The 23445-nt window shown below is 42.7% G+C and overlaps 1 protein-coding gene across 23 annotated transcripts in view; it reads right to left on the bottom strand.

The window, feature by feature from the left end:
* The window catches only part of OBSCN (obscurin, cytoskeletal calmodulin and titin-interacting RhoGEF), a 305008-nt gene that overhangs the window by 73163 nt on the left and 208400 nt on the right, over positions 1 to 23445 (bottom strand). For all 23 annotated transcript variants that reach the window (XM_030549887.1, XM_030549891.1, XM_030549889.1 and 20 more), the window contains 18 exons: positions 21426 to 21550; positions 19821 to 20018; positions 18930 to 18962; positions 18742 to 18840; positions 18064 to 18282; positions 17240 to 17306; positions 15589 to 15618; positions 13999 to 14036; positions 12895 to 13032; positions 11471 to 11610; positions 10629 to 10829; positions 8361 to 8443; positions 7274 to 7447; positions 5839 to 5998; positions 4671 to 4787; positions 3588 to 3752; positions 3249 to 3407; positions 1462 to 1639 (listed from right to left, as the gene is read on the bottom strand). In XM_030549887.1, coding sequence (XP_030405747.1) covers positions 1462 to 1639; positions 3249 to 3407; positions 3588 to 3752; positions 4671 to 4787; positions 5839 to 5998; positions 7274 to 7447; positions 8361 to 8443; positions 10629 to 10829; positions 11471 to 11610; positions 12895 to 13032; positions 13999 to 14036; positions 15589 to 15618; positions 17240 to 17306; positions 18064 to 18282; positions 18742 to 18840; positions 18930 to 18962; positions 19821 to 20018; positions 21426 to 21550 — 2324 coding nt within the window. The remainder of the gene's footprint in view (positions 1 to 1461; positions 1640 to 3248; positions 3408 to 3587; positions 3753 to 4670; positions 4788 to 5838; positions 5999 to 7273; positions 7448 to 8360; positions 8444 to 10628; positions 10830 to 11470; positions 11611 to 12894; positions 13033 to 13998; positions 14037 to 15588; positions 15619 to 17239; positions 17307 to 18063; positions 18283 to 18741; positions 18841 to 18929; positions 18963 to 19820; positions 20019 to 21425; positions 21551 to 23445) is intronic.

The following is a 23445-nucleotide window of genomic DNA, read 5'->3' as shown; positions in this document are numbered from 1 at the left end:
AATCTGGACACTTGGGATCTCATTCAAAGCCCACTGAAATCAAAAGGAGTCTTTCCACTGACATCAATAGGCTTTGGATCAGGTTCTGATTCAGCTCTCATTGACATCATTATCAAAATATCCACAGATTTGATTAATGCATGTTTGGGCCCTTTTCACCAAATTTTGTTCTCGGTTAACTGCCTATAACCCCTTTGAAATCAACAGCATGGGCTGGTTGGGATCAGGTGTCCCAGATCTATTTCTACTGCTGACTTTTAGTCTTTGTTACAGAGGTTTTAGCAGCTGTATTCCCCCACCAAATTATTTATTACATCTGGTTATTATGGGCAAGGACTGAACCAAAACCCTTAAACTTACGGTATGTCTACAGTAAAAAAATAAGTCTGAGGTCTCATATTAAGTCGACTTACAGCCTACAGACTTACTGTTCTATTATTAGGTGCCAGCTAATCCCCCATTGCCATTGCAGAGTTGTTGCCTAGAACACACTGGGCCTGCTTCTCATTGACACCAAAAGGGCATTAAAGTGAATGTAAATGTAATTTACACCCGTTGAAGACTCCTTTACACTGCCTGAGCCATGCAAAGTGATCTATGTGTAAACGAGAATTCGGTCCACTATGGAGCGCTCTGTGCTATTTACCTAATGGTAGATAGCAAACAGGCAGCTTAAAGTCTGACACCTGTGAATTATTATGTTCAAACTACCTTCCTTGGGTCAGTGATGTGCATCTTCACCAGGAGCCCGTCCACCAACCTAAGAGGGGCAGAGTGGGGAGCTGAGAGCCCGGTCTCTCAGCTCTGCTGGCAGCTCCCCACAGGCTCCTGGAGGGCTGTCCCCCACCCCTCTGCTCCCTGTTCCCAGTGGGGACCTGGGAGTGGAGAAGGGGAGAAGGGTCCAGTTGTCCTGGCTTCTCATCCACCCCTCTCCCCCTGCTCCCAGCCAGGAGCAGGACATCCATGTCAATTTTCCTGGCTCAGGGAGCCCTGACATTGACAAGGCTGCCCAGCTCCCAGCTGGAGTGGAGTCCAGCTGCCCAGCTGTCCAAGACAGCTGGGGGCTGCAGGGCCCTAGTTGCCTGGCTTTCTTGTGAATTTCACAGGTCCTGCCGTGAAATTGACATGACAGTCAACAGCCAATGTCAGAGACATTGTCTACACAGACACTGTATTGCCCTAACTACACCAATGTAAGACTTGCACCTCTCATGGAGGTGGAGTTATGATGCCGGTGTAGCACGGCACTTGCATCGGTGGGAAGAAGGCTGTCGTGTAGACCCTGACATATTTAGACCAGCCTGTAGTTAAGCTTCAGAGGTGTAACGCTGGCCGTGATGGCTCTCTCCTTCCTGCAGAGTTAATCTTAGCAGCAAAGCCATTCATCACTTGCACTTCTGAACTGGAGAGACATCAATTAGTTTTAGAAGAGGTTCAATCAATCTTTCTGACTATACTCACTCCACACAGGCAGGCTGATACGTTGCTGTAGACCGCTGATTTCCTTCACCCAGGAGTTCTTGATGATGACCGTACGAGCTTGAAGTAGGTACTTGCGGACAGAGTCTTCTCGCTCATGCCAGATCTCAAAGGCCCGGTCATCTCCTTCCACCAGGTCGTTCACATCTATGTGGGATAGCTGGATGACAGGGAGGACAGTATGAAAGTCAATGAAATGTCTTCAGTTGCATGACAGAAATTAGATACGAGTCTGAACCAAAACCCTGGATCCCAAGAAAGCCCCAACATTTAGGAAAGTTCAGGTTTAGATCTAATCTTTCTGAGTCAGAACCACCTCCATAAAAATGTAAGTGGGGTAAATTTTATTAGGTGCCAGCTAATCCCCCATTGCCAATGCAGAATTGTTGCCTAGAACACACTGGGCCTGCGTCTCATTTACACCAAAAGGGCATTGAAGTGAGTGTAAATGTAATCTACACCCGTTGAAGGCCCCTTTACACTGCCTGAGCCATGCAAAGTGGTCTATGTATAAACGACAATTCGGCCCACTATGGAGTGCTTGTGCTATTTACCTAATGGTATATAGCAAACAGGCAGCTCAAAGTCTGGCACCTGTGAATTATTATCTCCAGGAAAAATAATTACTTATTGTTAAAAGAATATTCCACACGATCGACAAGCCAGCATCAACAGATAGGCAATGCTGAGATCTTAATGATAGAGGATGATACATTGTGAGAAACAACACAGGTAGTAGCAACATGAAGAGAAACTGCACAGCAGGTACTATACAGAGAGCAAAACAATCCAGCTGGAAAACACAGACTGTGCATGTGATTGTCAAATAAGAATGAGACAGGGATTTTCAAAGGGGTCTGGAGGGGGGGGTTAGATCACCCAACACCCATTGACTTTTAGTAGGAGTTGAGCATCTAAATCTGAAAATCCAATCTGAATTTCTTATAATTATACACACAATTAACTTGTGGAATTTATTGCCATGGGATGTTGTGATGGTCAAAAATATAACTGAGTTCAAAAAATAACTAAATACATTCATGGAGAATAAGTCCACCAATGGCTATTAGCCAGGATGGTCAGGGATACAACCCCACGCTCAAGGTGATCCTCAACCTCTGACTGGTAAAAGCCAGGAGTGGAAGACAGGAGCGGATCCCTCCAGAATTTCCCTGTTCTGTAAACTCTCCCTGGAGCTCTGGTACTGGCTACTGTCAGAAACAGGATACTGAGCTATGTGGACCATTGGTCTGACCCAGCATGGAAGCTCTTATGTTCTTATGTGATATTTTCATATTATGGGGACAAATTACTTAAAATGGGCCTGCCCAATTCTTTTGTTGGCAGAGGGCAATTATTGGAAATACAGCATTAGACTGACATGGAAACTGTTACAATTTACTGACTTGAAACCACCTGGGTCCAAATTCACCACCTGGCTAATTTCATTGGCTTCAATGGGCTTCCTGCTGGAGTGAACATAACTTCTTATATGGATCCTCACTAACGCACAGTGAAATTCTGTTCCTTTGCTGTCTGGTGGTTTATGATATATATTCTATCTGACTCGGAGAGCTAATATATGTATTTCAGTAGATAATGCAGGTTCTATCTGTTGTAGGGAAATTTGGAAATGAAAGAACCATTTAAAGGATTAGTGAAATGTCATGTTTTCTGATGACCAGCAGCTGCATATCAAGAGAGAGAAGTAGACTGAAAAAGAAAAGAAAACAATTGTACTGGTGGGGAGGTAAAAGTAAGGGTTAGACCTTCATCATGTTCTTAAAGATGTAGCTGTAGGTGTCTGTCTTGGTGTCTCGCTTGGGTTTGCAGATCAGGATATAATTCTTAAAGAGGAAGACATGTCGATTGTGCCCTTTCCATGCAATTCTGGCTCCCGGAGCTCCTTCCCACACTATGAAATGACCCTGAAAAAGAAAGCAGGACATACTAAATAGAAATGATTGCTGATCTACTTTCACGGCGTCTCTCTATCACTTCCCAGCTACTGAACAGCAATTGTTCTGAGTTCCATCCTCCATCCCAGGCCTATCAAAGGCAGGAAGAGCATTAAGCACGGATTGTCCTCATTCAGAGTTTCCAATTACCTGTCGGATGGGTTCTCCTAGAATTTCCAGGGTCCCTGGATAGTTCTCAATGAGCGAGATATGGAGGTTGTTTTCTGCACGCTGGGTGAGCGCGGACACAATGGCATAAGCCTGCTCCAGCAACGCACAGTTTTGGCTGTTTCTCGCTTTATTTCGGATTAATTCCTACAAGTGAACAAAGCAGCTGTTAGCGGACGTTTCCAAGAGTTTGCATTCTACTGGTATCCTCATGTAGTCCAGACATCATTCTGTGGGAGTCTGTAATCTAGCTCTCCGTTCAGGCCACCGTTGCCCCACATTTTCACCACTTGTTGGACATCTTCTTTCCTCTTTCACTAACCACGCCACACTGCCCTTCAAACAGTTATTACCTATCATCCTATCTGTACCATCCTTTTTAGAACATCCCTTAACATATTTGAAATCTGTTGTCAGGTCCCCTTTCAGTCTGCTTTTCTTAAGACTAAACATGCCCAGTTTTATGTAGTATATAATAAACATTACAACAAATATTATGTGTGTTTATATGTATACATTTATATATATGTATATAAATAAATTCTCATATAGTGAAATGTTTCAGAACCTTCAGAAATTATTTGCTTTGGGCTCAATTCTTGAACAGCAAAGATTTGCAGTAGGAGGGAAGGTAGCTCTTACATAATTTCCTTGTCTTACCTTGAATTCCGCCTGAAAAAATGGGGAGGGAAGTTGCCTCTGCTGACAAGTTAATGACATGCAATGTAAATGAGTTGCTTTTATAACAGATATGTTGCCACACGTGGCAAATCTATATTCTTCATGGACGTAACCATTTTTAGAGTATTCAGCTAAAGCTGGGTAAACCATGTGGTGTTTGAGACTTTGTGAACCTCTCAAACGATTTAAGTTAACAAAACTATTCAAAGTGCACAAACCTTGGCCCTGATTCTGATCTCCCTTGCTCAAAAGTAATTCCAATGGAGTTATACTGGTGTGAAGCCAGTGTAACTGGTCAGGTCCATTTTCTCCAAAGGCTCTCCAAAATGGAAAGCAAACCCACCATGTTAGGAATGGTAAGAATATAGATCAGAAGCTCCTTACCTTGATTATAATTTGATACTGCTGGATCCTGTTTATGGGTCTCTCTAAATAGTGCTGCAGTGGAGGTAAAGGTGGCTGAGAAGGATCCTCACTGGCTAATGTTTCCTCTGTATATCTCTGGGGTGAAATATACAACCATAAAGAATGCGATGCAAAAAATGCCCCAAAATGACAAGATCACACAACACTGACCTATATACCTTAATCATCCCAGCAAGTAAGTCTGAGCATAATCAGAAAGAGTAAATCCCACAATCTTTTATCCCCACCAAAACTGTGCAGCCTCACCACTCTATCACTATGCTTTCTTGTTGCATCCCATCCCTGTTGGTTGTCTACTTGGTAAGCTGCTTGGGGGCAGTGACTTTGTCTTCTTACACCCAACACACCATTGATGCTATAATTAATAATAAAATGCAACATGCTGCTTAGAAAATTGCACAAAATGATGAGAAGGAGCAGCACGTTTTCCTCTAACTGTACATATCTGGTTAACATTGTACCCTTGAGTTCACATACAGGGTATGTCTCAGGCACCACAGCTCTCATCAGATTCTGTTAATTATTAGTGCAAAGTCTGTGTATTGATCAAGACTCCCAGTACTGGCTGGCCTCAGACAGAAACAGGCTGATCATTACTAAGATCTAAAGAAGCTTGTGCGCTTTCAGATGAAAGGTCCTAGGTTTGATCCTCCTTGACAATATGTCGGTATGTGGCTATCGCTCCTTACAGTAATATCACTCTGAATTCTGCTGCCACTAATGAGATCTTCATCCCACTGTGAAGATTACTAAATCCTGTTTTGTAATAATTTCCTACCTACCTAGCTAATAATCCTATTATAGTATTATATATGCAACTCCAAATGACAGGTTTCAGAGTGTTAGTCTGTATCCGCAAAAAGAACAGGAGTACTTGTGGCACCTTAGAGACTAACAAAGTTATTTGTGCATAAGCTTTCGTGCGCTACAGCCCACTTCAGTGGATGCATAGAATGGAACATATAGTAAGGCGATACATATATGCACAAGCTTATGCACAACTCCAAATGGAATCCCTAGATATTCAGTGGTACGACCCACCATTGGGCTTTGCATTTCATAAAGCAGTGGGGTTATACAAGGCTTAATTCCCAGTGTGTGGCATGTACTTTGGTTAATACGATACCTTGTAGAACTCCTGAATGGCTTTGCTGAGAATGACAGACTCAGCCTGTATCCGCCCCACCAGGTACTGGATGTACTTATCAAAGTCCTCCTCATTCTTAATGAAGCACATAGCCACGTCGTCATCAGTGTCACATTTCTGCAGCTCTGGAAAGAAGGAACTGTAGAAATGGAGAAAGAGGGACATCTGAGAAGAAGCTGGCATAGAGAAAATAGAACACATACGAGGCAAGAACCTTGCCAGAGCTCTACACCTAAATACACATGATCCCAGTTTAAACCAGCTTGAAGAAGTGACCAGTGTTGTCAGAGCTGCAATTGTACCCCGAGGTAAAACTTTAAATGCCACTGGGCAAGTACCTCATCAGACCTGAAATTTAGGAAGAAGACCCTACCAGCTGGCTTGAATTTAAGGAACGCTGGGAGACAAAGGAAGAGAAGTTCTCAGGGGCTCAGACTGGAGCAGGGAGTTGGAACCTGTGCCTCAGTTTCAGGGTCCTTGAATTCCCTGAGTGGGTGCAGGGAGATTTCCCCTCCTTTCCCTGAACCAAGAGAAGAATTTGGACAGGATGAATGGAAGTTGTTTTGTGAGCATTGCATGTGAGGTAAATCTCTCCTCAATGGAGAGGGGGCTGTGTCTGGGTTTGATGGCTAGGTAGCTTGGCTACATTTAAAAGGAACATTGTGTGAAGGGTTGAACATTTAGTGGTTGGTCTCAATACAGACTCTGGAGCAGTTGTTTCCTCCCCTGAATGTTCTGGAGCATAACAGTTGTGTAAAATCCCAGCTGCCTGTAAAGTCATGGAGTTCACACCCAACAGGCCCTCAGCATCTTCAGCCACGTGGAGGCATTCTGGGATGGTGCTTAGAGGCCAGGGTTGCGGCCTGCACATTTTATGCCCCCTTCCGATCAGATTGCTAGGCTGCTGGAAGAAGAAATCTGTGCTGACAGTGTGCATAGCTTTTGCAGGATGGCCAGAACCTAAGTGCATTACAAGCATTATTTTTTGCCCCCCTTTTTGACTGTAAAACAACAATGTGCCACAATTTGACCCCCTGTGAATACAATTGGGTCATTCAAAGTAGGGATTGGATCTACACTGGTTATCTCAGTCCTTAAATACAGCGTTGGAGTTTTAAAGAACTACCTCCCCTGAGAGAAGGGGTTGGAATAGGAATTTTATAGTTATTCAATGAAATTCGCCTAGCAGGGCAAAAAATGCTCAGCAGAACAAGATAAATTTTAAGATTCTGGGATTGTAATAACACTACTACTTTCTGATTCCCATTCCTGTGTTTTCACTCTTGCCTTCTAAAATTCTCATCCACTCCCTTCCATCTTAGCATTTCCCACTTTCCATGGTCATAATCGCAGCAATTTTGTCGCTAACACTGCAAGATATTAATTTATCTGCCACGCATCCAGGTATACCTACTTGGAATGGAAGCTCGCAATAGCACTGACATTTCTGAAGATAGTAGATTTCTGACTGGCAACAGTTTCTGGAACATCCGGACAGCTCTCTATGTACTGGAGGTGATGGGTCTGGAGGAACTGCAGATCTTTGACAAACTCCTCCTCAGAGTTCAGCAGTTCCTGAATGATGAGGCTAAAGAACAGACAGACAGACAAAGGGCAGAACAATTACAAATATTGTTCTTGACATGCTGATTTCCAAGAGGGGCAGGCTCTGCTCCTTCTGGGCCCCAGCTGCAGCGTGCTGCGCACCTCGACTGACCCTGAAGTTAAGCAGAACTCCGGGTGTTCAGCACCTCATAGGATCAGGTCCTCAGAAAGGAGACTACATAGATCAGTGCACAGCATTAGGGATGTAACTAATAACCAGAATGAGGCTGCGGCTGCTTTTCTCCCTGTTAACACTGAGTGACAAGAGGAGTCGAGAAGAGTTGGTAGCTGCAGCACAGTTCCTATGCTGTGGTGTGGCTCTGTGCAGAGGCCATATAGGTAAATATTTCTACTTCAGAGCTGCACGGTGTTGGACCACACTGGCAGTGCTGGATGACTGCGTATGGCCCTTATATGCTACCCTTCAGCTCTCCCTTTATGTGTTATATTATGATGCAGAGCACCCGCAGGGCAGAACTAGTTATACTGGAAGGGACCACAGAGCCTTAAGACTTCTATGAAATCAAAGCGCCCAAGGAGTTAAATACTCAGCCACATGGCAATATGCAAGGAACAAGCAGGTTGGACAAGAAAATAAATCTTGCTCCCAAGCTGGTTTAGATCATATGGTATTTCCCCAAACCTAAATCAGTAGTGTCTTAGAATTCAAATGTGTAAAACCTACTGTAGGTTGGAAGCCTCTAGAGCTTAGCTGGACTCTGGGGGAAGGGAGCAGTGGGAGATTTAACAGCAAAGAAATTGGGCTTTCATCAGACAGTCCTGGAGGTACAAATGGAATGTGTGAATCCTTTGGGAGACCCCTCACACCCAAGCGTCCCTGTTAGTTCACATGGCACTATCCCTAATGGTAGCAGTGCAAATCAAAAAGTGCTCACCTCAGCTTCTTTTTATATTCGTCTTCTGAAACAGAGTCTCCAGGGAACTCGGGAGCTTCTGATGCACCCCATTCTGGTGACAACTAACAGACAAACAGGCAACATCAGTTCTCTAAGGAACAGAGCAGGAATGTCTGTATCTGTAACTGGAGCATGTTTGCAAGGTAACTTCAGGCATGGCGCTGTCACATGCAGCTTGTTTCTGTCCCTAACCAAGACCACAGCCAGAAAAAGCAATTTTTGTAAAGGTTCATAATCTGCCAGTAACAAATATTGTACAAAGGTTGTTGTGTAAGGTGTCTATGGAAAGAGCACAATCAGCAAATCACAACATATTGGCTATGTACTTGTATATTAAGGTTGAAACAATGATCTATATGGTCACAGTTTGTCAATAACGTCACATCTCTATGGATGTATCATTTTTGTAGTTGAAGTTATGAATATTGTACATATTTGCAGCAACACCCTCAAGGTTTCAAACAGTGCTACCTGGGGCAGGGCTTGTACTGGGAGCCTCTTCTGGCTCTGGAAGGGAGGAGAAATGGTAGGGAAGATCTTTTACAGAACAATGAATCCACATGTCCATGACTGAGTGTCTGGGATCATCTTGTCCTCCTTCTGGTAGCTGGACCCATCAAGAATAGCAGACTGGTCCACACAGCTGATGGAGTTAGCTCTGAAGCTCGGGTGGTGGGGGTTTGTGCTTTTTGGTGCCGAAGGTCCCAGGTTTGGTTCCCACTGACAACTGAACTGGATTTGTTCCGTGGAAACCTACACTCTGTCACATTCCACTGTGTTAACCTGAAAGCGCTTAAAGGCCAAAGGGATAATGGAAGTGCAGATTATAGTGATGGGTGCCAATATAAGAAACTGAATCGATGGACTTTGGGGTTCTAGGCCCAAGTATGCAACCTTTTCATTGAATCAGACACGTGTTATTTCAGACTGAAGAACTCTTGACTCTTATTGTCAGGAGCCTTAAATCGGTGTAAAAAGCAAACAGCACATCTCATGAGACTAGTTAAATATGCACATTTTTAAAACAACATTAAATTAATAAATATCTGGCAATACAAGGGAAAAAGAGGGCAGTGGCTACACAAGTGCGTAGCTGGGAACACGGGGAAGCTCAGGGGAATCTACCATGATTAGGAATGATATCTTGTCTTACAGAGATGATAAAACAGGGAGGGGCAATTGGCAAGGGCAGCCTGCCTCCAAGAAGAAGGGTTTAGCAGTGAGCAGTGTTGTTTCTCTGTATAAAACATCCCAAACTGGGGAGACCCATGTTCCCTTTGGGGGCAATGGAACGCTGTTGCTCAAATGCAAGAGGGCTGAGAATTTAAAAGTACCATTATACCATGACAAACTACCATGTAACAAGGCATGATAGGACTCCGAGTGTATAATATCTGTGACTTCTGGTCAAACGCGCTCAATTTACAAATAAAAATATGGCCTTTCCAACTGCCAGCTCTGCAAATGCAACCTGAGATCTGACTGTCAAGCTGGGTTCTTTCCTTCTTACTCACCATCAGCTGGGCTTCTGCAGGTCAAATAAGCCCATGAGTTACCTCAGAGCAACCCCAGCAGAGCTAATATCCCAGGGGAGTACCCTAACCACTGAGGGGTGTGGGAAAGCAGTGCATAGGCCCCTGCTTTGCCTAATTTGGGTCTCTCTCTGGGCTACTGGCACTCTCATGTTTTGACCAGAAATTCCACCCTGGACCTGAGAATCCTTCTCCATGAAAATGTAATCAAAACCATTATGTTTCTGCAACACATTTTGGTTTTGATGAAGCAGCAATTTTAATGGAGGAAAGTTTTGCTGACTTTATTAAACCATTCTCCTTCCAGTTATGCCCTCAGTGACACCAGTACAACATGGTTTTGTTTTGTTTTGTTTTGTTTTTTGGGGGTGGGCGGATAACACAAATATACAAGATCAGATTTTGGTAAATAATTCTATTATTATACACACACCAGACTAGATTCCAGCTCACTCCCTCGTAGCTGTGTTGTTTCTAGGGCTAATCGCAGTAAAAACCGGCAAACACACAGTTGTCATTGAAGTCAGAGGACAGGACTCTAGCTCGGTACAGGGAGAAGAGCTGATGAGTATGTAAAAATGTCCCGTTTGCACTCCCTTTTCAGAATAGAATTGCCCTCATGGAAACTCAGAGACGGCAGGAGCAAGCAGGGAACTGCTCTTCCGTGTAAAGGAAACAGTTTCCATAAAAAAATAAAACACGGAAGATCAATCACCTTTAATTTCTTGTCCAGATAAGCCGGAGACACCCAACCCTGCCGAGAGGGGCTGGATTTAGTGGGTTTGGTCCTGACTAGCCACTTCAGAGGATGAGCAGAGTCAAGGACTTCCACATACTGCCCTTCTTTCAGAGTGATGACTTCCCTGTCCGCTCCAACGGGCACATAGTCAGCCGTGACCATGTAGATGTCAAAAATCTACAAGCATGAAATGAGAGTTATTCGTGTGCATGAAAGCAAGGCTGTGATAATAGCAATAGCAAGCAGGTGTTTTACCCATGTTAAATACTTCATCCCCATCATCCCTGGAAGATAGAAGAGAAGCATTACTTCCATTTTACAGATGGAAAACTGAAATTCAAAAACGTTATGGCTAAATTTTTAAAAAAATGTCCACTAACTTGAGTGGCCCAACTTGAGATACCCAGGCCCTGATTTTCAGAAGTGCTGAATTCCTGTAGTTCCCATTGACATCACTTGGAGCTGTGAGTGCTCAGCACCTTAGAAAGTAAAGCCTGGAGTGTCTCAAGCTGAGCAACCAAAACTTGAGACCCCAAAATTAACAGAAGCTATTGAAAACACAACCTGATTGAGACCATTCACTGGGTGCGAAAGCGTGGATTTATACTCTTAGTCCTGTTATTCCATTTATTAGACCATATACCTTATTTCCATATACTCTTAGTCCTGTTATTCCATTTATTAGACCATATACCTTAAACCACTGACACCATTTTAAGATGGAAACTCTTAAAATATCCTAGATTTGTTTATTCAGAATGATTAATCCTTTCGCCTAGTAAACACTTGTGTGATGTTTAGTCATGTGTGCACTGTACCTCCCCTCTAGAATCCCCATCCTCAGATTCAGAGGAAGATTCCTGAACAACTGATGAAGGCCGAGATCTGCCATGGCGTGGAGATGGGGATGGCGTCTTAGATTCGTCATCACTGTCTGCTCCAGGCACTCGAAGCGTGGCTGAAATGAAGAACAGTGGGGAAACAGGTACACAGATGAGAGACAGCTCTCTTGTGAAAATCAAATAGGGTTAAAATCCATAGCATTTTTAAAAATCTTCACAAAATCAAATATCCCCAGAACAGACCTGCATGAGCTCCTGTTAATAATTGTGATGGCATATGCATATGGAAGTCCCTGAGATTACATGATTTACTTCAGTCGGACTGTTGAGAGATAACATAGCAGCATGTAGGCCCATACCATTACTTTAAATTCAAACACTGTTGGAAGAGCAACAGAACTATGAAAGATTCAAACTTTCATGTATCAGAGGGTAGCCGTGTTAGTCTGGATCTGTAAAAGCAGCAAAGAATCCTGTGGCACCTTATAGACTAACAGACGTTTTGGAGCATGAGCTTTCGTGGGTGAATACCCACTTCCTCAGATGCATCTGAGGAAGTGGGTATTCACCCACGAAAGCTCATGCTCCAAAACGTCTGTTAGTCTATAAGGTGCCACAGGATTCTTTGCTGCTCAAACTTTCATATGGACCCAATTCTCATTTACATGAAGGCAACTTTATATCTCTCTAGTCATATATATGGGGCCTGAAAGTGCATGTAAATATAACCTACTGCCATTTTGAGGCCTATTTATCCTGCCAGGGTGGAGTGGAGCAGTCTTGGTGTCAATGAAATGTTGGCCTACATAGCTTTGGTAATAATGATCAGTAGTTAGTACTTATATGGGGTTCATATTGTTCACAGCACTACCTAATTAATCCTCACAACACTTTGGTGAAGTAGATATGCAAATATCAGTAATCCCATTTTATAGGTGAAGAAACTATGATCAAGAGAGGATAAATGATGTGCTCAAGGCTACGTGGCAAGTAATGGCAGAGCAGAGATTAGTGCTCAGGAGTTCTTGCCCCTCAGACACGTGCTTTATCCACTGGATTAATCCTCTTTAGTCTAGTAATTCACAAACATGGTAAAACATTTGAAAAATATGTGAAAATTTATTCAATTTGTATTTTCACAAAAACAAAACTGAATGTTCGTGCCTGTATGGAAAAGTCCCTTTTCAACTCTAGATGCTAACTTTCCTAGAAAGAAGTTCCAGAAACATCATAAAGAAAAGTCAGGGGATTGATCTCTATCTGATGAATCTCTTATTAGTGTTATATTATTATTGTTATTATTATGTGCAAAATAATTGTTTCATAGATGAGACTTAAAACTCAACCCAAACCTGAAGATTGACTGCTCTGCTTTGTATTCACACTTGCCAAGCACTTACCCTGACTTATTTTTGCAGATACCATTTCTGTGATATGGGAGGTGAGTTTCTGGAGGAATTCTTCTGTTCCAACATCAGCTAATGAAATGTGACTTCTGGACACACCTTCTTTATCAGCCTGACCTTCTACAAGCTCTCCTAGTAAAGGAAGAACATGCTATCAAGTCTGTAGTATGTCGTTTGAAAGTCCACTCCAATGAACCAGACATGACTGACTTGTCCTTCTGAAACTGATGTCAGTGATGCTATGGTGTCCGGACAAGAACAATTTGGAGTTCACACTCCCCACTAGACACCGTGGAGAGCCACCTCTATAGTGAACACAGCCTCTCCGTGGATAGGATGGATAGCATGTAAGGATTGAGGCAGGAGTCCACTTATTGAACAGTAATGTTAAAAATAAATATTGAACAGCTGCTTTCTTCCCTGTGGACCATCCAACCTATGCAACAAGTGATGCAGTCTCCTGCAGAAAAAAAACAGCTAATAACGCAGAAGGGGGCAGAGTTAAGGTTGCACAGAACAAGTTCTTAGATTCCAGGGTGATCAGTGTGTTGTAAAAACCCTAACTCTGCTCCCTTGTGGGAATGCACTTTACTTGTGCATTTCTAGGGAGTCTTGCCTACCTCAGGCTGAAATTCACCCCGTACAGTCGGCATGAAGCCTAAAACCCACTTAAGTTCCATTTAGGCTCCATTTTGAAGAATTATATGTGATTCAACAGCTGAATATTCCTTATGCTGCACAGAGATAAATTGTACTCTCAATGTGCAAACCTTGGGTACATTTTTGAGTACACAGCTAGACTGGCCAGGAATGCCTAGAGCACAGCCTGATGTCCTTCCAAGCCAAACAGTTGTTCCAAAAAAGGTGACAAAAGTATTTTGTAATGAGAAAAGTGGATATATATATATTCCTTCCCCCCACCCACCCAAAATCATTCATCCTTGGCCTGAGACCAGGCCTGAAAAATTTCAACCTGATAGGTCAGAATTTCAAAAAGTTCTAAGGAATTGAAAACAGAAGGTTATAATGCAAACACATTGGCAACCTTAACTATAGATGTGGAGGTCATGAGTCTCCAGCTAAAGCAGCTTCTCCTACCTTTCCTTGGTTCAGGAGGGTGGATAGAGATATCAACTCTGAAAAAGAGAAAGGAGGAGTCAAAGTGTGATTATGGGAGCTATTTACATCCGGGATGAGTCAGAACCAAATGCCCTCTCACTCTTCACCTGATCTTTGAGCATATCTGGATTAGGACCCAGATGTGAACTTTAGAACTGATGATAAACTCTGAACACGGAAACCACAATCATGCCACACTGAAGCCAAAGGGGTGGCATAGGTATTGTTATTCCTCTTGCATGGGATTTAGAATAATAGAACCATGAGGTTAGAGGAGACCACAAGGGTCATCTAGTCAAAGCCCTTGCACAGATTCAGGATTTGTTGTGTCTAACCATCCAAGACAGATGGCTTATTTTAACATGGAGTTTTAGAGGACTGCATTGCTCAGGGGCACCGTTCATCTCTAGAACACTGGTTGAAATTTAGCCCAGGTTATTAGTGACTGAAAGTGTTACCATGAGATGACTGAACAGTGACTTATGCCAAATGAGAGTTCTAGTCTCAGCTCCAGCTCTCAGTGAATGTATGTCCTCATTGCCAACTGTTGCCCTGGTTTGTAGTTATAATAGAGAAACCAAGGACTGAGGGATATGCAGACTGTCCGTGGACCTTGGCACAGAGGAGGTCCCTGCAGATCAGGATTGAGGTATATTGGTGGGATGATTTAGGGGTAAACTACCACTGCCCGTGCTGTAATTATTCGGCGGGTAAAAATAAGTTTTCACACTGTGCAGGCCTGCTAGTCTGACATCTTTCACCAGCACAAAATTCACTCAGCCTAGAAAAAAAAACAACCCTACATTTTAAATCGTGAATGAAGTTGGTGTTCATGAGAGTGAAAAACCAACTGCAGCAGGCTAAGTCAAGCATCGCATGGAAAGACACTGTGCAAGGTTTTCCCACAGCACAGCTCTGCCAATGCACTTCTGTCCTTATATGCAACACTCCTGCTTTCCGGCATCAGTCGTTTCTGAGAGAGATTTCCATTTGTGTCAAATCATGCCAAGTTGTGCGGTGGGCAGATCCTGGACACATCCAAGATTCATTACACATCTTCATAAAAGTGCTCTGCATTTTCTTAAGGAAGCAATGCTGGAGCCTTCTTACTCTAGAAGAAGCAAAACTAGTAAATAAATATAGTTACTGAGCATTTCAGGGACATAATCTTGACAAGCAAGAGATATTGACATTGTCCCTTTAATTGAATAATTTTTAAGTTGAGAGCCACCAAATTTTATTTCCAATGTACCATACGCAACTTTTAAAGAAAAATTCCAGCTGTAAACCTTTTAAAATGTAATGACTAGTTACTAGTGTTTATTTTTCAAAATCTTTTTCTCCTATCTAGTATGGAAGATCAAGATGGCAGAGTTGGAGAAGCATGTTTCAGTTAAATTTTTAAACAAGCAGTTTAGTGGTCATCCCTGTCATCCATTTTCCCCCTCAAGCTGTTACTATATTTAATTCTATGCAAGTGAAATTCAGAATTTGAGTATGTGAATTTTGCCTGCTTTGGAGGTGAATGAGGCATACTGTACGAGAACAAGAGTTTTCATACAACTTTACCCATGTCCTTTTCTGTCCTTGTCGTCATACCTGCCAATCAAGAATAAACTTGTTACTATTCATACACTTATCTTTTATTGGAGGATCTCAAAGCATCTAATAAACCTTCAGAAATTACCACATGCTACTAAGGTACTTAACTGAAGTATTAGCCCCATTTTACACATGGCGAAGTTGAGGTATAGAGTGGGTACAGCCAACATTATCAAACTTCAGTACTCCAAAATAGGTGCCCAAGTCTATTAGGCTTCTAAATGAAAGTGACCTGTTTTTCAGGGGTGCTAAGCAACTACAGCTACCATTGACTCTGAAAATCAGAATATTTACATTTAGGTGCCTGGTTTAGTTTCTAAAGTTTGACATAAGAGAGTTTTCCAAGCCTAGGCAGAAATTCCATGTCAGGATTAGGAACAGAATCTAGATCTCCTGACTCTATTGACTGCACAAAGTAACTCCTTATCAGGTCATATCATGAAAAAAACCTTCATGCATTATGTAAGCGAAGTGCTATCCTTTAAAACACAGATACTGACAGTGTGCCACTGCACATATTCAGCATACTTTGGCTTTGATGTACTATCTCATGAGAAAACTTTTGTTATGCTCTTGGCCATTCTGTTTACAGGCCTAATTCTGTACCTGCTCTACGTGAGAAAGCCCATTAACAACATGTCTTGGAAGCAGTTGCAGAATGGGGATCTGTATGAATTGGCAGGATTATGAACTAAATTAAGCCTAAGAATTTAAAACAATCCTTTATTCTTAACCTTATGTACAACTCAATATTCAGATGTGAAATGGAGCTAAAGTCACATTATTCTTAAGTAAACTATTACAAAATTAACAAGGAGTCCGGTGGCATCTTAAGGTGCCACCGGACTCCTCGTTGTTTTTGTGGATACAGACGAACACAGCTACCCCTCCATTACAAAATTAAAATTAAAGATAAAACAGAGACACCGGGTGTTAGTTCAGAACACTGGGCCTGATTCTCCTCTGCCTTGCTTCTTGTACAGCCACTGCAAATGAGTGCAAAGTGCATGTAAAACACCATCAAATCAGAATTCGTCACTCATTTACACCAGCAGAGGCATTTTACACCAAATCTGCACAGGTGTGAGTACACACAGTCCCACAGGTGCATGTGGCAGTGAAGAATTAGGAGAATTTGGCAGTGATGCAGACTTTAGCTCCAGTGGAGAATTGGAAGATCTGCCTAATCGGAAAAGGAGGTAAAGGAAATCTGACTGAATTGGAGAGTGGTTTCCTGCAGTGAAAGGCTTGGCACTAGCTCGCTGCATCATTTTATCCCTGGAAATAGTGAGCTTTCAACCACCTCTTGCATTTAGCTTTCCAGAACTAGTGTTGTAGACGTCAGGATTTTAAACACTTGTAATCAAACAGAAGATTCCCTCTAGTTAAGGCTTCAGGTTGGGGCCAAAAATCCTTTAGCTGAATACTGGGGGACCTTCCCAAACAAGCCAGCTCCATGACCCACACACACTTCCAGATCTTTGGAGAGCTCAGTCAGTCTCCCATCTGATCTGAAATGTGGGACTGATGGGCAATACATTCTGTACAGCCATCCCAGTGAAATGTAGAGGAATCTTGTATATGCTCTTCTGGCTTAACATACACTGCCATTGCTTACCCCAGCGTAGTCATTATAACATCTGTCACCATCATGCGCTCGTGGGTCAGAACTTCTGCCTCTTTCACTGCAAGATCAGAGGTTATAATCAGAAGGTCTTTGCCAAAAGAAAGTATTTGCTAAACACTGAGGGGCAGATTCCTCACCCTCCCCAAACCCAGCCCTGGTACAGTGCAGCTGGGGACTGCATCTCTAATGTACATCAAGGCAGAATAAGGTTTGGTGGAGCAGAGCTCTTCCAGGCCCTGCCCTGCCTTGGCTATGCCCACCCCCAGAATGCCCTTAACATGTTTCTTCCCACCCCTCCTCTCACACCAGGGAGTGGGGGAGAGGAGGCTGACACAAGAGATCGTGGAGAATTTCTCTTTGCAGTAGGAATTCTTCACTCGCCTGCCTCAGGTGCTTTAAGGCAGAGATGTGATGCAAAACAGCCTAAGCAGAGTGAAGAATCCTGTGTTCCTAAAAAGCTGATGTTTGGCACCTGTTTTCTTCCTTTTTATTCTCTTGATTGTTCTTTAGTCTCTTGTTTTGTTTATGCAAAACCTTACCATGCTTTTAATCTGACACATGGCCCAAAGCATGTAGACGTTATTCTTACATTAGGGGCATATAATCATTTTCTATCAAAGAACAGTAATAGAGATATACCAGAATCTCTGTGAAATGTATGTACGTGAGTTGTGGTTTGCTGAAATTAATTGTATTTTCACACTTGCTCTTCATTCAGCAATTATATACACAATATAATGAGGCGATACCATTCATGTACACTACATTATGTTTAATACTATAGGGAAAGTGTTTGTAATGTTGCAAAAATTTACCATCCAGAACTTCCAGAGAAGCGGTGCAGATGGATTGTCCAGCCTTGTTAGTAGCAATGCAAGTGTAGGTTCCACTATATTCCTTTCCAACATCCAGCAGGATTAGGCTATGATGCATGTTGGAACTGGCGAGCTTGTAGCCAGCAGTCTCTGGTTTGATCCACAGAACATCTTCATGAGATTCTTCTTTCAACCAGGTAATTGTGGGTGCTGGATGTCCTATACCAAAGAGCAAGAGCCTCTTTAATTGTCCCACTGGTGTTCCTCCCTTCTTACCAACCCTGTGTACTACGTTGTGAGTGAATACTACTTTCTCTATGTTTGCTGATCCTTTTCCAATAACAGTAATAAATCATAAATGAATACTTGCACTTCTAGAGCATTTTCCATCTAAGAGCTTCAAAGTGCTTTACAAAAATGAAAGATTAACCCTTATAACACCCCTGTGAGATAAGAATGTGCTATTCTCCCCATTTTATACATAGGAAAATTGAGGCAAAGAAGAGTTACACGTCTTGGTTAGGAGCATCCAAAAGTCTGTTACAAAGATGGGAACGGAACTCAAATCTTCCTACTCCTACACTAGGTAAGATTTGGCCCAATGAGAGGATAGGATACACTGGGCAGCTATGCAAATTAAGTAACACAGAAAGAAAGTTGTGTTTAAGCTCTGTTTACCTTCAACCTTCACAGAGAAGGTGATACTTGCACCTTTCCTCACTCTTTTATTGGTAAATCTCTCTAGGAACCTGGGTGGCACCAGCTGTTCTTGAGCATCTGAAAATTAAAAAGTTCATGGTGAAATGGTGAAAGTGAGGCTAAGTTACTAGTGATTCTATTATCACTGATTGTGCTGCTCCTCTCACCTGTTTCTGACAGTTCTTCCTTCTCACCAGGACCTGTAACACAGAAAGACAAAGCATCCCACCATGAAACTACATCTATAGAGAGGACAAATGTCTCCTTTATGTGACTTATGCAGTCAAGCATGTGGTCAAGTGATATCAGAGACTTACTCAGTACAATATGGACTACACATAAATTATATTTTTACTAAAAATTGTTATTCTTCTTGTTAGCAGAATACATCTAAAAGCCATTTTATAATATAAATGACATGTACAGTAACTCAGCATAAGCGTGACTGAAATCTGTTTTAAGCTTCAATTAATATATCATATATTTGGACAAAGATCATTTTGATAAATTACATCACAAAAACATTTGGCCATAAATTACTAACTCCATGAGTACTGATATTTAATAATTAATAATAATAATAATAATAATAATAATAATAATAATAATAATAATAATAATAAAAAACACCACAGTGGCTCTATACCTATCTGCTTCTACAATTCAGACAAAACTCACCCTTTATTAAAAGTACTGCAGTTATGGCCTCAGATATGGACCGTATCATACCCTTAGTTTGTAAGCACAATTCCCCAGTGAAAGCACGGAGGACAATGGAGTTAGACTGCATGTGCAAGTAAGATCAAAATCAGGTCAACAGAGAGGTGATATGACTTTCCTAAGGACACAGTGGAAATCCATGGATGAACCAGGAATAGAACACAGGTGTCCTGATTCTCAGTCCAGTGCTCTAAACACAAAACCATCCCTCTACCCTTGGTTTATGACCCATTTTATTTTCTAGAATATCTTGCTTTCTATAGGCTTTGTTGGGAAAAGTGAACATGTAAAACTGAGATAGCCACTGGCAGATAGAGCAAAAAGCACCAATAACTTACCTTTGACAACCAAACTGGCTGATGAATATGCAGAACCTGCAGAGTTGCTAATAAATACTGAGTATTGACCAGCATCCTCCTTAATGACATTGAGGATTTCGAGTGCATGAAATTGCTTATTCTCAATCTTCAGGATTCGGTCTGAGGTCTGTAATGGTTGCCCATCTTTGAACCAGTAAAGACGAGGTTCTGGGTACCCTACAAGGAGCAATGTAAGAAGGGGTGACTCTATCTATGTTGGAGCCTCTCAAACCAATCATACACTTCAGTGTAATCAAAGAAAGGTCCATTCTTACCAATGCTGTTTGTTCAAGGTTCTACAATATCTGTTTGGAAATCCGATGAAGTGCGCTGTAGCCCACGAAAGCTTATGCTCAAATAAATTTGTTAGTCTCTAAGGTGTCACAAGTACTCCTGTTCTTTTTACATACAGAGAGTAGCTTGATTCTGATATCTGTGAAACGCTATTTATGAATTAATACTCTATTATGTACCTTTCAGGTTCTAATTCTGCCCCCATCATGTTGATATCTCAGTGCCTTCCAGAGTTAGAATGTTGATATTTGGATCTGATTTTCTACAAATACAAAGCCAAATCCTGAAATCCTTATTCAGGCAAAATTCAGACTGAAGTCATACTTTGCCTGCATAGAGACTTCAAGATTGGCCTCATGACCATTTTAGCCAAAATAGTCCCCACTCTTTCCATGGGCAGTAGCAGAACAACCCAGTAAAAGTGCTCCAGGAGAGCACAGACCGGGGCAGTGACATCTCTGTAGTTTTTCTCCTTTATCCACCCAGACGTTGTAGACGTTTCATGGTGAGGTCAGAGATACACACAGGTGGAATGGGTGGGCCAGTGGAGGGAGGGTCTAGGTCACAGAGGTGGGTTGGGTACACATCTACTGGGTAGGTCTTCTACAGAAGAGGGACACGAGATGGGACAACAAGAGATCCCAGAACCGGGGTGGAGGCACTGGGCCGTTGCGTGGCTTTTGGGGAAGTCTGGTGATTCTGGGGCACAAATCACCTTTTTGGATAACAACCCCCCTCTCGGCACCCTACACACTGATGGAAAGATCAAAAAGAAAGCACCATGACTTAGCAAAGCTTCCTTTCCCCTATATAGGCTCATCCCAAGTAGCAGACAATTTGGGCCTTAGTTACTATCGCTTGAACTAATCATTGCATAGTACATCTACTCTGAAATACTAATGAAAAGCAATGGTTCATATTGGTAAGCATCACTTTTAAAAAGTAGCATGCTCACACTGTACTTTTCATTCCTGGCAACACAGAAATTAATGCATTCAGAGACTAGCTGATCTTCATGATCTAAAACCTAGAAAAATTGAGTTACAGGACTAGATTTCCAGAAACATGTGCATGCAATTAGTCACTGCGGATATGGGCACACAACCGAATACTTACTTTGCACGAACTATTGCCCAGTTAGGTGCTGATCATTTGCGCATACACACACTTGTGACTATTTGAGTGCACAAATTATGAGCACAACTGCACGCAAAAGCATATGGGAAAACTTTGTCCACACGTCCACAGATATCAAGATGGGACTGTTGTAAATGTCACAGGTTCCCTTACCTTTGACTGTCAGGTGAAATCTAGCCAAAGGTGCGCCAGAGGCCACGTGAGTATCTTGAAGCTCATCTAGGATCTGAGGCAGCTGTTCCTCTTCTGTGGTGGATTCTACTCCCTCTTGTTCTCGGCTAGGTATAGATTAGAGTTGGAAAGAAAGGAGCAATTGGCATAAACCATTTTAGGCTCTACAGAAGAGTGCACTCTAGTAGGCACAGACTGTGCTTTGACTCCCCCCAAGCATGATCCCTTCTGCCCAATCTCCTCCAACCTGCCCCGTCCCAGTCTTTTCTCTTTCCCACCGCTGGCGCTCGCCCTCTCGGTCGCATTCTCCTCAAGCTTCTCATCCCAGTCCCAGTCTCCTTGTCCCATCAGTCTATGTTACCTCCCTCCTGACTCCTCATCCAGTCTGTTTCTCTTTTCCACTTTGCCTCCAGATGCCTCCCCCTTTTCTCCACCCCACTGGCTCCCAGTCCTAATCTTCCTCTCTGGGCTCTTCATCTAATCTCAGGTCAGCCCTTCAGCTCCTTATCCCAGTCTCCTTCCCCAGCCACTCCCAGTCTCTCCATTTCTCAGTCCCGGTATCCTTCCTACCCCAACTTCCAGTCTCCTGCCTCTTTCTATACCCCTTGCACCAATTTACTCTCCCCACCACAAGTACAGCTCTTGTCCTCACTGCATTCAGATCAGGTAGCATCCTCCTCCACACCACCTGGGCCCAGCACTGGGGTCATTTAGAGTATGGGAGAGACAATCTTGCTGTTTTCAATGCAGGTGCCCAGACCCAACATGGCCCACAGCAGCCCAGGCCCAAGTATGGATGGAACCTTTATTGACTTTAGCTGGTAAGTTCTAAGGAATCTCTACTGAACCTGTGTGAACTGGGATTTTTCAAAGGCTTATCAATTGGTCAAATTTGGGTAGATTTTCATGAGGACTACAAAAGACACATCCCTGACAAAAGGGAAACACCCCACCCTCTGCCAAATTTCAAGTTCCTGCTTCAAATCATGGGAGCACTAGAGCTTTTAAAAACAAAGGTAGTCAGAATTTTTTTTTAACATTGGCAAAACAACCCCCACCCTTTCCCAAGCCCCATTCTCAGAAATGACTGAAATAATTTGGCTACAATTTAGGGAAAAAAAATCAGACTAGGCAGACACTTGGGATGACAAATTTTTGCCCAAATGATAAAAGTTAGGTAAAGTGATAAGCAGCTGAAAACAGGGTCTTATAATGGGAATTGTTGGGCAACCTGAATAACTGGCAGTGTTACCGGCCCCGTTCACAATACAAGCTTTTTAATTTGTACATCTCCAAGTGTTTTACAAAGGTGGGAAAGCAGCGTTATCCCCACTTCATAGATGAAGAACCAATGGCACAGAAGTTAAGGAAACTGCCTGAGGTCACACAGCAGATCAATGCCAAAATAGGGATTCCGGCCATTCTACATGTGGCTGAAAAGTAAAATCAGCCATGCATTAAATCCCAATGAAAACAATCAGCTAAAGTCTCAATTGTGGTCAAACTGCTGAGGGGTTAGGGACAAAGAGGACTCTAAGATCTAAAGGTGATTCTGGATTGGATCTCAGGAACAGCCAGAGCTATTCCACTCCCTGGCATAATTTAGAGAAGCCATGAGCACCTTGCTGCCAATGACCCCTAATGGCCAGCCCTGAAGCCAATGCAGCAGGTTCAGCTCACCCTATTTTCCTGGCCACTCCCAGTCCCAGACTGAGGACTGCATTACACCAGGAAGGAATTCCCAGTGTGCTGAAGCAGCCAGGCTGCAGGCTGTTTGGCACTGAGGGAGCAGCACAAAGCAGACACAACAGGGATGTTTCACTGTAACCAAGCCCACCATAAGCAGGTACCACTGACATAAAATTATATTCACAGATTACCATAGCCTTTGCTTTACCACTGTAATGACCGCAGTTGTCTGATTCCCACCGAACCCATCTAAATCCAAACACTCATGAATAAAAATGAGCATTGTGCCATGTTTTCCAGTCAGTTCTATCAT

The sequence above is a fragment of the Gopherus evgoodei genome, chromosome 2 (assembly GCF_007399415.2).
Source record: "Gopherus evgoodei ecotype Sinaloan lineage chromosome 2, rGopEvg1_v1.p, whole genome shotgun sequence".
Taxonomy (NCBI): Eukaryota; Metazoa; Chordata; order Testudines; family Testudinidae; genus Gopherus; species Gopherus evgoodei.
The sequence above is the reverse complement of the archived record's forward strand: the minus strand, read 5'-3'. Positions and strand labels throughout refer to the sequence as shown.